Source organism: Papio anubis, chromosome 7 (assembly GCF_008728515.1).
Source record: "Papio anubis isolate 15944 chromosome 7, Panubis1.0, whole genome shotgun sequence".
NCBI lineage: Eukaryota > Metazoa > Chordata > Mammalia > Primates > Cercopithecidae > Papio > Papio anubis.
The window spans coordinates 3,546,559-3,561,364 of record NC_044982.1 but is presented as its reverse complement, the minus strand read 5'-3'; the positions used below and the strand labels follow the sequence as shown (position 1 = coordinate 3,561,364).

At 50.0% G+C, this 14,806-nt stretch overlaps 1 protein-coding gene across 1 annotated transcript in view; it reads right to left on the bottom strand.

Moving 5' to 3' along the window:
* CDC42BPB (CDC42 binding protein kinase beta) overlaps positions 1–14,806 on the bottom strand; it is a 124,750-nt gene that overhangs the window by 29,960 nt on the left and 79,984 nt on the right. Inside the window, exons 9-18 of the mRNA XM_031667762.1 lie at positions 13,387–13,466; positions 11,127–11,293; positions 10,928–11,047; positions 9,266–9,399; positions 7,178–7,420; positions 5,208–5,318; positions 3,536–3,780; positions 3,316–3,421; positions 1,479–1,603; positions 717–822 (exon numbers count right to left, since the gene is read on the bottom strand). Of these exons, the coding sequence (XP_031523622.1) occupies positions 717–822; positions 1,479–1,603; positions 3,316–3,421; positions 3,536–3,780; positions 5,208–5,318; positions 7,178–7,420; positions 9,266–9,399; positions 10,928–11,047; positions 11,127–11,293; positions 13,387–13,466 (1,437 nt within the window). The remainder of the gene's footprint in view (positions 1–716; positions 823–1,478; positions 1,604–3,315; positions 3,422–3,535; positions 3,781–5,207; positions 5,319–7,177; positions 7,421–9,265; positions 9,400–10,927; positions 11,048–11,126; positions 11,294–13,386; positions 13,467–14,806) is intronic.

Genomic DNA, 14,806 nt, shown 5'->3' with positions numbered 1-14,806 from the left:
CCATCTTGCTGATTTTTCTTTTTTTAAACCAAAAACCTTCATTGAACACAACTGAGAATTCTTCATTTTCCATCTACAATGGTAAAGAGAAGAAAATGGACAGAGGAACGCCAGGTGTGGTGGCTCACACCTGTAATCCCAGCACTTTGGGAGGCTGAAGCGGGCAGATCACCTAAGGTCAGGAGTTTGAGACCAGCCTGGCTAATGTGGCGAAACCCTATCTCTACTAAAATACAAAAATTAGCCTGGTGTAGCGATGCACACCTGTAATCCCAGCTACCTGGGGGGCTGAGGCAGGAGAATCACTTGAACCCAGGAGGTGGAGGTTGCAGTGAGCCGAGATCACGCCACTGCACTCCAGCCTGGGCGATAGAGTGAGACTCCATCTCGGCGGGGGGGGCGGGGGGGAAATACACAGATCACTAAATGAACCAATAAAATTTGATAAAGCTCTCTGAGGGCAGAATCCAGTCTTAATTTGATACCACAGAGCTCAGTGCTCAATAATTATTTGCTAAACGAATGAATGCCACTGAGAGAAGCCATGATGATCTGAAAGCTGGCAAATGTTAGCATTCCTTAAACTGAGGAACTGGTTGCACAGAAGTCTCTTGCATCACTGTAATTCCCTAAATAGTACTTAAATGTCACATTCACACTTAAAACCATTAACAAATTATTCAGTAATAGAAATGCAGGCATTACACAAAACCTACCAGTGTTCTTGACCCCAGACTAGAACTCCTCAAAGCCTCGAGCTCTTCGGTCATCTTGGAAGCAAGAGCTTGAAGGTAACCCCGGGCATCTTTCTCATCGCTGACCCTGGAGGAGGGAACAGATGTTCTGTCTCACGAAGCATAGCTATCAGCGAGAAGCCAAACAAGAAGGGGACGTTCCCACCTTCCTTGGGACACAGTGACACACCGTCACGTCAGCCAGAGTGCCCACAGTGTACCCATTGTATACGCAGGATCACACTGATGAAAGCATCGTCACATGGCACGACTGCAGTTTAAAAAGACACCGAACTTCCAAGACTCAAGAATGAAAAAATTATATTACCCCATAGATATATACACCTACTATGCACCCACAAAAATTAAAAATAAAAACTCTTTTAAAAATTACAACTTCACACCTTAGGAGCGGAGGGCCAGGTCCCAGCTCACTCCAAGTCTCCCTGCTGCTTTCGCAGCCACTTCAGGAGGGCTCTGCCTCCCGTATCTCTGAGAACGTGAGGGGTGTGAATGGCTTGCCCCAAGTCCTTCAGTGGGTTGGTGGGGGCGTGTCTCCACCTCCAGTCCAACAGAACCACTGCCCCAGACATGAGAAGTTCTGGGGAACAGCAACGAGACCTGCATCCCAGCCTGAGAGGCACGACCTGGTGTGGAGCACAGGATCAGGCAGCAGAGGCGGGACAGGCCTCGTGGACTGAGCAGGGAGTTGCTTTACGGCCGCTAATGGGGCCGCGCACGTACCACTGAATGATTTCCGCAATCTGAGCTTCCCAGTGGGCCACCGACTCCTTCTTGGCTGCCAGATCCTGCAGCTCATCCTCCAGCTGTCTATTTTGAGCTGTGAGTTTATCCACAAAGGAACAGAGCTGAAATGAAACAATTTCACCACAGAACTTGTTAATCGGGCATCCTTTAAGTATGCTGGCATTAACACTGGAAGTTCCTTTGAAGACTTTGAAAGTTTTCTTTAATCGTCATGAGATTTTTTTTTTTTTTTTTTTTTTTTTTTTTTTGAGACGGAGTCTTGCTCTGTCCCCCAGGCTGGAGTGCAGTGGCCAGATCTCAGCTCACTGCAAGCTCCACCTCCCGGGTTTACGCCATTCTCCCGCCTCAGCCTCCTGAGTAGCTGGACTACAGGCACCCGCCACCGTGCCCGGCTAATTTTTTTGTATTTTTAGTAGAGATGGGGTTTCACCGTGGTCTCGATCTCCTGACCTTGTGATCCACCCGCCTCGGCCTCCCAAAGTGCTGGGATTACAGGCGTGAGCCACCGCGCCCGGCGAGATTTTTCTAAACTAAGTTCATGATACGGATTTTTTCACTGTATCTAGCTTAAGTCACATTTCAACTCAAATCTAAACCTAAACTGATGCAGCTAGTGACTTCAGGCAATTGGCACCTTTTCGCTGAATACAAACATCCTATTTAAAAGACCAAATCCATTACTTCATTCAAAAATCAAAACAGTCACGTGTGGTGAAACAGCAAGAACACAGGCTGAGAAACACGTCCTTGTGCACGCAGCGTGAATGTACTCACACAAGCCTAGATGGTGTGGCTGCTGCACGCCAGGCCCTGTGGCACAGCCTGTCAATTCCAGGCCACAGCCTGCATACCATGATGCTGTGCGGGACGCTGTCGGTGGCTGTAACACAATGCTAAGTATCTGTGTATCTCAACACAGAAGAGGTAAAGGACAGTATTACAATCGTATGGGATGTCTGTTGTATACAGGGTCTGTCATTGACGGAAGCATCGTTATATGGCACACGACTGCACTGTAAAAAGATCCCAAACTTCGGCTGGTGCGGTGGCTCACACCTGTAATCCCAGCACTTAGGGATGCCGAAGCCCGTGGATCACGAGGTCAGGAGATCGAGACCATCGTGACTAACACAGTGAAACCCCATCTCTACTAAAAATACAAAAAATAAGGCCGGGCACGGTGGCTCACGCCTGTAATCCCAGCACTTTGGGAGGCAGAGACGGGCAGATCATGAGGTCAGGAGATCAAGATCATCCTGGCTAAGACGGTGACACCCCGTCTCTACTAAAAATACAAAAAAAAAAAAAAATTAGCTGGGCGTGGTGGCGGGCGCCTGTAGTCCCAGCTACACGGGAGGCTGAGGCAGGAGAATGGCGCGAACCTGGGAGGCGGAGCTTGCAGTGAGCAGAGATCGCACCACTGCCCTCCAGCCTGGGTGACAGAGCAAGACTCCAACTCAAAAAAACAAAAAAAACACCACAAAAAATTCGCCGGGCGTGGTGGCGGGCGCCTATAGTCCCAGCTACTTGGGACACTGAGGCAGGAGAATGGCGTGAACCCGGGAGGCAGAGCTTACAGTGAGCCAAGATCACACCACTGTACTCCAGCCTGGGGCAACAGAACGAAATTCTGTCTCAAAACAAACAAACAAAAAAGATACCAAACTTCCAAGACTCAAGAATGACATTCTAGTCCCCCATAAATATATATACCGACTACGTACACACCCACACAAATTAAAAATTAAAAAAAAATTTTTTTAAATTACAATTTCCATACAAAGTGCTAACTCAGGTACTTTGAATTAATTACCTTTTCATTTTCAGCGGTTAGCTTCTTGTTTTCATCAAATAGCATTGCTCTTTCTCGTTCGTATTTATCTTTTACTGTACCTACCGCCTCCTCCATCTCGTTATGCCTGCCAAGGTGAGCGAGAAACAGTTTTAAAAGCTCGTAACTTCGCTAATATTCATTATCTATGGCATAGGTATCAGCTTTCATCTTCTCAACTGAGGAGCTCATCAACACCTACCGTTCTCGCCTTGACTTTTCTAACTTATCTTTTAACATCAAGATTTCTTTCTGCAGGGCCAGCTGGTGGCTTTCTGAATCATGCACCTCCTTCTTCACATTTTTCACTTCGAGCACATGGGAGGCCTCACGTCTGACCAATTCCTCTTCATAAAATAAGACTTTCTTCTCCAGCTCGGATTTGATTTTGGAAATCTCTTGCTGGTGCTCTAAAGTGGCACCTGCTCCCCGGCCTCCTTGCTTCATCTGAAGACAAAGGTTAACATAAGTTGACGAACCTCTGTGTCCTCAAGGGTCACATTGTCCTTTCATCCCCTTTCATCCCCAGCAAGTGCAGACACCTTCCCAAGGACCGTGTATGCCTGGACTACACCAGATGATGTAGCTGACCTGGCTAACGTGATCCAGATTCTAGGGGGTCACAGCAGGAGACAGCCTTGCAGGGGGATGTGCCCGGGTCTGCCTGGGACCCTGAAGCTCTCTGCCCCACACCCTGTTCATTCAGGCCTGCAGCATTCTTCTGAGGGCTGACTCTGTGCTGGGCCCCTCCTTGTGACTGCAGTGACACAGAGGTCTCTGCTCTCACGTGGTTGGCCGGAACTGACAGCAAACCAGTAAACGGGCGGAGGGGCTCTGCACCCCAGCCGGGTTGTAGGGAGCGGAAGGCGTGCCGGGATGGCTGGGGCGGCATCTGTAAGGTGCTGGCCTATTAAGTGAAGTGTCAGGCTAGGGGCAAAGAACAAGGGCACAGGCCGGAGTGAGGTGGGACGTGCTGGCAGTGCTTGTAGCACGCAGAGAGGCCAGTGTGTCTGGAGTGGCGGGGACGGGAGGGGTGGGAGAGGCACTGCTGGGCTGGAGCGGGCAGGAGGGTGGCTGCTGGACAGCTGTGAAGCCACGGAGGCCCTGACCACACAGGAATGTGATCCGGCTTTGGTCTGCCAAGCTCACTCTGCCTGCTGTGCAGAGCAGAGACTCGAGGGCTGAGAAAGGAGCAAGAGCCTCGGGCACCACACGCTGAGGTCCAGCCAAGCCACGCTGCCAGAGAGGAACAGCATCTCAGGCCCACGTCCCAGAGGAAGAGCTACCAGATCACCGAGGGGAAGGGAGAGGGCAGACCCATCACATGCAGCCCACACATGAGGAGACCCAGGCCACGCTATACTGCCAAGGAGATCCGCCCCCAGCCCCTCGCCCACTCGGCCGCTGCGGCCTTCCCCACTCCCGCCCTCTGCAGCCTCCCGGCCACCCTCCGGCCCCACCAGCAGGCCCTGACTGATGGCCAGTCTGCTTCCTCCCCAGTCAGCAGCAGGTTACAGGCTTTAAGGAGCTTTCCCAAAACTCAACTGCACTGAATTTAGAATACCACGACGTGAAGAAGGCTATGAACTCACGGGGCTGGAGCAGGAAATGAGATATTAGTTTCCTAGGACTTATAGTGAACTGCTTTAAACTTTTATATAGGAAAGGAAAAAAATGAACTTGGCCTTTAAAAATGAAAGCAGGCACAAAGGCAGCGGTCACACCCCCACCTCTCCACACACGGGTCTTGCCTCAACAGCCTCGGGTGACACTCAGCCTGGACCACACATTACACAAGGTGACTTCCACGTGGTGGCATCAGCAAAGATGAGCATTCCTCTCGGTTAAGGGCAGAGACCCCCGCCCAGCACTACCTTGAGGGCCTCCAGCTCGCTTTCCATTTGCTTGCAGAAGTTCTCACTGTGCTCACGAAGCTTGCGCTCCTTGGAGGCCTCAGCAACAGCATCATCAAGCTGAGCTTCCAGCTACAAGAGGAAAATCCGGTTTCCATTAACACAAAGCGAGCTCCACATCACCAGTTAGAGCAGCACCCACGGGACCTCTACAAGAACAAGACCTCAAAGGACCTTTGTGCGTGTTTGCCCTTCATCAAATCTTACCACAAATGGAAGTTTGAGGAATACACTTCAGGGTTCAACTGGGATGGTTGGTTAGTAATAAAACAACGTTCAACTCTAGCTTAAACTGATACTTTTAAATTTCAAGAAGGATAAATTTCTTGAAATTTAAATTTCACTGATTTGTGAAAACAAGTACTTTTGATATCTGTAGAACTTGAATTCATTAATTAAATGGGCCATTTCAAACACGCACAAGAGCGAGCAGAACAGCAAACCCGCGTGCCGCACCCAGCTTCGACAGTGAGCTCTGGAGCCAAGCCCGCTTCATCTCTGCCTGTGCCCAAACCACTTGAGGGCGAATCCCAGGCACTGTCACCACTTCCCCCGTAGGTGGAATGCTAATTCCTCTTTAGGGGGATCACTAACTTCAGTTTTAACTGCCTATAACTACAAATATATTTGGGTTGCAAAATAGACTGTCTAAGAAGAAAACAAACAGGTCCTCTGTGGCTAAAGAACAAAGAGCCCTGAACTTGAAAGGAGCAGGAGCATGTGCTTCCAGGCCTTCTCATTCATGGGATTTATCAAGGAAACTTTAACAGAGTTCTAAACTAAGCACTGCTTAAAATATGTCACAGCAGAACACTCGGAATACCTAGGGCGGCAGGGGCTGAAAACCCCTGTGGTCCTGAGACGTTGTCAGGGGTGTGCAGGGCCCTTCCTTTCCTAATCAGCTATGTGTGGGAGCCAGGATTTCTTCATGTACTTTATCCCGAACAGCGCAGCAAAACAGACTGAAGAAACAGTCATGAGAACTCACCATTTTCTATTCAGCCAGATATTAAAAAAAAGCTAACAAAGTGTAAAAAATGCCATTCTTCTTGCCAAATTTTTAAAGAAATAGATACTTTTCATTAAACATGTTACATATGTTAACATGAAATGGGTTTTCATTGCATTAACAAAATTCTGTTTTAATTTCTGCCATGGTGCATGTTGAGAGCTGTAGCCTACATAAGAAAGCTCTCTGGGGTTGCAATCATTCCAACAGTGGCGACGAGTGCTGCGTCAAGACACTTCAGAGGCGCTCACCTCGGCAGGCGGCCTCAACTGTGCTTCGCTGTGATTTGCCTTTCATATATACATATTTTTTTTTTGAGACGGGAGTCTCACTCTGTCGCCCAGGCTGGATTGCAGTGGCACAATCTCGGATCCCTGCAGCCTCCACCTCCTGGGCTCAAGCGATTCTCCTGCCTCAGCCTTCCAAGTAGCTGGGATTACAGGTGACCGCCACCATGCCCAGCTGACTTTTTTGTTTTTTTGGTAGAGATGGGGTTTTGCCATCCATGTTGCTCAGGCTGGTCTCCAACTCCTAAGCTCAACGATCCAGCCATCTCGGCGCCTCCCACAGGGCTGGGATTCCAGGCGTGAGCCCCGCACCCGCCCGTGATCTGCCTTTCTACTGCCACCTGCCCTGTGTGGACTTATTCACATAAGCCAGGCCACATCATAGCACAGTATAAACACCCTCTATTTACTTAAAAGGGAATTAAAGAAAATCAGCACCACAAGAACCTTATTGTAATTTCACCGATATTGAGGGACGAGAACAACAAAATAAATGCTCAGCCCATCAACTTACTTGGCTCCACAGAAAATTTCCAACCCCTTTTATACTACTGCAGCCCAAGATTCCAAAGACGTTTTATAAAAGTCACACAACAGTCCAGTGGACACCATCCCTGAACCATCCCCACAGCCACCTCTTTCCTGAGCTTCTCGGCTCTCCGCATCTCCTGCCGCATGGCGTCCACCTTCTGCGTGGCCACCTCCATCTCTTCCTCCTTGTCCCGCAGCTGCCGGGACACCTTCTGCTTCTGGGCACGGAGCTCTGCCATGCGCTCGTTCAGCTCCGAGAATTCCTGCAGGGCCAGCTTTCGCTGCTGATGGGCGTCTTTGAGTTCCTTGGCCTGGGATTTCAGCCGCTCTGAGGCTTCAACCAGTTGCTGAACAAAAACAATTACAGACGTTTTACGTTTGCCTAGCAAAGTCTTGGAAGGCTGGAGGTTTGGTCTTCCACGATACTGAGGAGTTAAAAGCGACAGCCGATGCTGGTTACAGATTAGAGCCACAGATCTGAGAAATTCCCTACTTGGAAAAAGACCTACGCTGTGTCTCACGCCACCCACAAAGGCAATGGGAAGGCCGCCTGGGTTCAGGTGCCGAGCACCAACTGCACACCAAGAAAGGCCCCACAGGCTGGGCACAGTGGCTCACACCTGTAATCCCAGCACTTTGGGAGGCCGAGGCGGGCAGATCACCTGTGGTCAGGAGATGGAGACCATCCTGGCTAACATGGTGAGACCACGTCTCTACTAAAAATACAAAAAAAGTGCATCGTGGTGGTGCGTGCCTGTAGTCCCAGCTACTCAGGAGGCTGAGGCAGGAGAATGGTGTGAACCTGGGAGGCAGAGGCAAGATCCAAGATCCAGAGCCAAGATCGTGCCACTGCACCCCAGCCTGGGCGACACAGCGAGACTCCATCTCAAAAAAAAAAAAAAAAAAGCCCCACAACCACGCAGGGGCAGCGTGCTTACAGGAGGACGCCTGGCTCCGTAACGACAGCCTCTGCCCGACGTCGCCTGCAGAGCCGCAAAGCTGAATGAAGCATTTGGGCACTCAATCGGGTTCCTTCAACATCAGCAAAATCCGTAAAGAACACACAGACACCAAGTGCTGAAGGTGAAGTCACAGAGAAGAACTGCATAGAAACAAGTGCTGGACAGCCTGCCCTTCGCTGGAGACTGGGGTGCGGGTGAAGAACTGCATAGAAACAAGTGCTGGACAGCCTGCCCGTCACTGGAGACTGGGGTGCGGCTGCTGGCTGTCACTCTGCACTCACCACACTGATGACCCTGACCTCCCTGCAGCCCATCTGGTCAACTACCTGGCAGTTCAGTCACTGTTGCACCTGCTCGTCTGAGATGGAAGTGACAAGACCCTGAGCAAGCTGGCAGAGCAGCTGCCCACACGCGGACGGGAGGCCTCCCCAGGCCTCTCCGGGCCCACTGGGAGGTACTATGACCCTGTCAAGCAATGAGGTGCCACACACCCCACACTGCACTTTGATAAGTCACTCAGGTGGATGACACCACAGATTATCTTAAGAAACAATTTGGGTTTGATATCTGGCACATTTTACAGAACAGATCACAAACTACAGGTTCAAGGATAACATGTATCAATGAATGTATTTTAGAAAACACGTATATAACTAACATGGTGGCACCTGAGCATAAAAGTTTTCCATATATTACTAAAAATGAAATTTATAAAGGAATTATGGGGTGAAATCACCCAGATTTTAACACAGGGCCTCTGCTGCAGTTCCCTGTCATTACTAAGGGGCCCTCTCTAAGAGCAGAGGCCTGGTGGAGAGAAGGGGAGGGCCTGGCTCCAGACACAGCGTGTGCTGCCACGGCCACCATGCCCTAAGGACATGAGAAGGAGAAGGAGGAGCTGCACAATGTAGAATGCAGTGGGGTGCTGCTTTCTCTGTGGGTCTGAAGTGGAGACTGGAAAGGCTGATTGTGAGGTGGATACCCGCTGTGGGCGAGGGGGTGGAAGGCACCTGCCACTGGGACCCAAGCTCTGCCAGCCGACACGGAGGCTGTGCAGCAGGCAGGTGTGGCAGGGGCCCCGGGGCCACGCTTGGCCCTGGTGTCCTGCATGCAGCAGGGACAGCCCATGGGCAGTAGTCCCAAGAGGCCTTCCACCGTCTGCATGAATGTGACCTTACAAAACTCTGCAAGGTCCTGTAAGCCTTTCCCACCCCGAACCGAGCCACCTACCTTGTGCAGCTCCTCCTTCTCCTGCCGGACCACGCGGTGCTGCTTCTCCAGCCCCCGCAGCCGCTGCGTGGAGTCCTCACGCTCTTGGCGAAGTGCCACTGTGTCCTCAAGCTGTCGCTCGAGCCTGTTTGAATCTGGGTAAAAGGGGAAATAAACTGTGTTCCTTTATGTGCAGTGACTATATGCAAACTTTACGTTAGCTGACTTACTGATAGGAAATTATTTAATAATTCACAACACTCTTTTCCATCCAGAGGTTTTTTTTACTTACACACACACACACACACACACACACACACACAGTGTCACGGGCAGAGCTACCTGCACACCTGTGCTGAACAGGCTCCCTAGACTTTGATCTGACAAGAATCTCCCCTGAGGACTGGGAGCCCTTGGGTGGCACACATATTCGTCTGCTCAGTCCCTCTAACCTGTGTCACCCAGCATAGTGCCTGGCCCTTGTCCTTTTTCAGTGTGCAAGAAAGGTTTATTTAGTAAGTGACTCAATCAAAGAAGTCCGTTTTTGCATCAGGACAGTGGGGTTCCTGATAGGAAACACAGAGAAGGTGAGAGATTCAAAGTGCGCTTTGCAGGTGAAGGTCAACTGCAGGGCCAACCTGTGTGAGGTTAAGGCTTAAAAGGGACTGGAGTCAGGCCGGGCGCAGTGGCTCAAGCCTGTAATCCCAGCACTTTGGGAGACCGAGGTTGGCGGGTCACGAGGTCAGGAGATGGAGACCACCCTAACACAGTGAAATCCTGTCTCTACTAAAAATACAAAAAATTAGCCAGGCGTGGTGGTGGGTACCTATAGTCCCAGCTACTTGGGAGGCTAAGGCAGGAGAATGGCATGAACGTGGGAGGTGGAGCTTGCAGTGAGCCGAGATCGCACCACTGCACTACAACCTGGGCGACAGAGCGAGACTCCGTCTCAAAAAAAAACAAACAAAGTGACTGGAGCCTTTAGGGAACTTTGAAAACCCAGGAACCACCAAGAGAAAGTGGTGACGGCAGGTCTAGCACCTACAACACCAAGGAGCAGGCCGAGTCACTGATTAAGCTTTAGGAGGAAAGCAGCTCTAGGGACTCTGTCTGAGAGCCACAAAGAGGAAAACTGTAACAGAGAAGCAGAAAATAGCCAGATAACGTTCAGATAAAATATCGGGAATTGATTCTAGCTGGTGACTATAAAATAGTATCATTAGAACTAAGCCAGTTGGGGCTGGGCACGGTGGCTCACGTCTGTAATTCCAGCACTTTGGGAGGCCGAGGCGGTCAGATCACCTGAGGTCAGGAGTTCGAGACCAGCCTGGCCAACATGGTGAAACCCTGTCTCTACTAAAAATACAAAATTAGCCGGGCGTGGTGGCACATGCCTGTAATTCCAGCTACTTGGGAGGCTGAGGCAAGAGAATCACTTGAACCCGGGAGGTGGAGGTTGCAGTGAGCTGAGATTGTACCACTGCACTCCAGCCTGGGGGACAAAAGTGAAACTCTGTCTAAAAAAAAAAAAGAACTGACCAAAATTTCAGAACTCTAAATAAGCTTGCTAAAGCCTAAGCTTTTTTTCTGCTTTCCTACCTTATGAAAAGGACTCTGAAATCCCCTTTTAAGAGGGTAATGACCAAAAACAGAGACTAAGAAGTCATACTTTTTTAAACATACCTGCTATTTTATTCTTCAAGCGTTCGATTTCTTCATTTAGCTTTTTGATTTCTTTATCTCGGTTTGAATTGCTGAGGGCCCGAGATGAGCCGTGGAGGGACTGCACGGTCTGGGTGGACTCTGAGGGATGGAGAGACAGCGTGAGGTGCAGCCTGGCCACAGCGCCCCCTCCCAGCCCCAGAGCCGACGCCGCCCTCACCTTGCAGCTTCCTGCTCAGCTCCAGCTTCTCCTGTTCCAGCCTCCGAATCCTCCTCTCGTAAGCTTCCATCTGCAGGCTGTGCTCCAGGTCCCGCTGCACATCCTCATCTTTGGTTAATGTGTTAGACTGCATTATGCTCTTCAGAGAGCCTCGATCAGAAAAACAGCTGGGAAATCAAGCAACAGGTTTTGATCTACTGAAAATTCAGCGATTTCATTAGCATTTTCAAACTTCCTGGGGTGAAACGCAGTCTTTTTAAATTGGCAAACAAAAATACCCAAGAAAAGACTTTATTGTTTATGGAGCCAAAGTTAGATAAGTGACCGGATGGTCAAGGACACACTGACAAGGGCACTCCCCACTGCTGGTCAAAGAAAGCGCCTCTGCAAAGGAGGGGAAATGGCATTTCTGAATCATCCCTCACACTTAACTATAAACGCAGAACCAGAAAGCATGGATTTTGCATAAAGCAAGGCTTAAAGGGCAGCCCCAGCTCTTGTCTGGAGGTCAGCAGTGTGCACGGACCATAGACCTTCCTCGTTTGGCCACCAACTGGCCAAGCAATCCAGACAGCTCTTTCAACCCTTCTTCCCTTGCAGGCTAAGCCACCAATTCTAGCACTGACCAGCATGCTAAGCCCCCTAACAAGGACCAGACCACTCGATGACATGCACATCCAAGGCACAGGCTGAAGCCCAGGATGGCTCTCATTTAACAGCTTAATTTTTGGGCTGCTTTAGGAGTTACTCAGATCTGCTTAGCTCTTTATGTGACAATGAAGTCAGGAAAATTTTGAGCTCCTATGCTGAGTCCCATAAAGGCACCCAGTCCCCTTCACAGAAGACCTGGTGTTTCTCCACAGGTGGTCTGAGAGTGCTGGGCTGCTCTAGCCCTGCGGGGTCGGTCAAGAGGAGAGCTCTAGGCCTATCTGGCCAAACTACAGCCATGGGCCTGGGACCGGCAAGTGTAACAAGCTCTCAGTGAGCTGGGATGTACCAGAAAGGTCAAGAACCTCTGCACTGGCAGCTGGTAAATCAATATGCCCACCCAGAAAGCCTCCTGCGGGCGGGAAGAGAGCAGCGGTCACTTTGGCTTATGGGCTGTTTAACCCTGGCCAACAGCAGCGGTCACTTCGGCTTACGGGCTGTTCAACCCTGGCCTCTCACACCAAAAGAGATTTCCTCCAAGCTAAAGTAGAAATACGGGGATGTCGGCCGGGTGTGGTGGCTCATGCCTATAATCCTGGCACTTTGGGAGGCCAAGGAGGGCAGATCATGAGGTCAGGAGATCGAGACCACCCTGGCCACTATGGTGAAACTCCATCTCTACTAAAATAAGATTAGTCGGGCATGGTGGCGGGCACCTGTAGTCTCGGCTAATCAGGAGACTGGGGCAGGGGAATTGCTAGAACCCAGGAGGCGGAGGTTGCAGTAAGCTGAGATTGCGCCATTGCACTCCAGCCTGGGCAACAGAGCAAGATCCCGTCTCAAAAAAAAATAAAATAAGATAAAAAAAAGTATGGGGATATCTCCCTCTCAAGACATTTTCAACTGTGGTTCCAGTTGCCAGAAGACGCTGGGAATTAGATTCTGTGGCACAGTGGGAGCTTCCATTGTCTCATTTCACCTCCCCCACCTCCCTTTCTTCCTAACCCCTCTCCTCTCGGCCCCAGTTTCCTTTTAAAATAGAGGTGGACCATCTCAGGCGACACAAATTTGCAAAGAGGCCCATTTGGGACAGGAGCCCACGGCACACAATCCTTACAAAAGGCAGCAGAGTGCTCTGACTGAAGCCAGCTCTCAGCTGAGTGCGTGCGGCAACTGTTCCGCCTGCTGCAGCCACCGACTGGATCAGAGCTAACCCTGCCAATGGTGGTGGCCTATTGGTCAGGGGTCGGCAAACTACGGCCTCTGGGAGAAATCCTGCCCGGGGCCTGTTTTTGCACCATTATGAGCATGAACGGTTTTAATATTTTTAAAGGGTTGTAAATAGAAGAACATACAGCAAAGGCCATGAAACCTGAATTCTTTACGACCTGGATATCTGTAGAGAAAAAGCCTGCAACCTTGCTATGGTAACACCTGTAGTCATCAGGTGTGTATATTTTAAGAACAAAAACCCATCTCCATCTCCCTTAAGTAATGGCCTCCCAGCACACACCCCACCCACCAGCCCGCTCCTAGGGACAGAGTGTGGTGTCTGACTGTTCATCTACCACAAGGGAAGGCTCTCCCTGGTGAATGATAAATCCAGACGTACCTTTCCGTTGTGAATGTAAAACCAATGAATGGCAAATGTAATCCAGAAAAGCCTGTGTGAGAACCAGGAGGTAATATTTCCTGCATAAGAACATACACAACACAAATGAAATCTACATTCACACCAACAGGTAAAAAGAGGAAAGATGGTTACAGTCATGGTGACAGGAGGCACTGGGCAGAACACGTGGCCTTGGAGAATGCAGACTCCATGATGTCCTCTGCAGGGGAGCTGAGTATGGCAGATCTGTCTTTCTCAAGCCTGGCCCCATTCACTGTATGTACAATAAAGCTCACAGGATACATGCACTGATTTTGATGATGACAATGGCACAGGCCGTTACCAGGTTAGTGATTTTCAAAGACTTCTTAAAGCCACAGAATCCACTGCTTAACACAACTGTGTGCAGAGTTCAACAGTGTGGACAGGAATGCCCCTCTGAGGACACAGGACAGAGCCTGGGGACTCTCAGGTTCTTGACCTGAGACAAGAGGCCCCAAGGCAAAAAGGAACCCAAAGGTAGACTATTTTAGGTAAGTTTATTATAACTCTGTTTTTCATTCTGAGGATCTTTTTTTATTAAAAACGATAACCAGGGGCCAGGCACAGTGGTTCATGCCTGTAGTCTCAGCACTTTGGGAGGCTGAGGCGGGTGGACTGCTTGAGACCAGGAGTTCAAGACCAGCCTAGGCCAACATGGTGAAATCCTGTCTCTACTAAAAATACAAAAATTAGCTGGATGTGGCGGCGTGCGCCTGTAATCCCAGCTACTCAAGAGGCCAAAGCTCGAGACTTGATTGAACATGGGAGGCCGAGGTTGCAGTGAGCTGAGGTTGCATCACTGTACTCCAGCCTGGGTGACAGAACGAGACCAGGCTCAAAAAATAAAAAATATAAGCAAAGGTCTTCATCTGGGAAATTTCAGTGTGGAAGGAGTTGGAGTCTGGAGTTAGAGTCTAAGAAAACAATCCTTTCAACGACAACAATACCTCTTTCTCAGCCTTTTCTCCACGTGATCTCAAGTTCAGCCCTTATTTTGAATGTGAAGCCATCAAAGCAAGTATTCAGTGCAAATAGATTTAACTTTTCTTTTTTTGAGACGGAGTCTTGCTCTGTCACCTAGGCCGGAATGCAGTGGCGTATTCTCGGGCACTGCAACCTCCACCTCTTGGGTTCAAGCGATTCTCCTGCCTCAGCCTCCCAAGTAGCTGGATTACAGGCACCTGCTACCATGCCCGGCTAATTTTTGTATTTTTAGCAGAGACGGGGTTTCACCATGTCGGCCAGGCTGGTCTCGAACTCCTGACCTCGTGATCCGCCCGCCTCACCCTCCCAAAGTGCTGGGACTACAGGGGTGAGTCACCGCGCCCGGCCCAGAGAGAACTTTTCCATGGCCCTACAAGGGGTACTTCATAGTTCC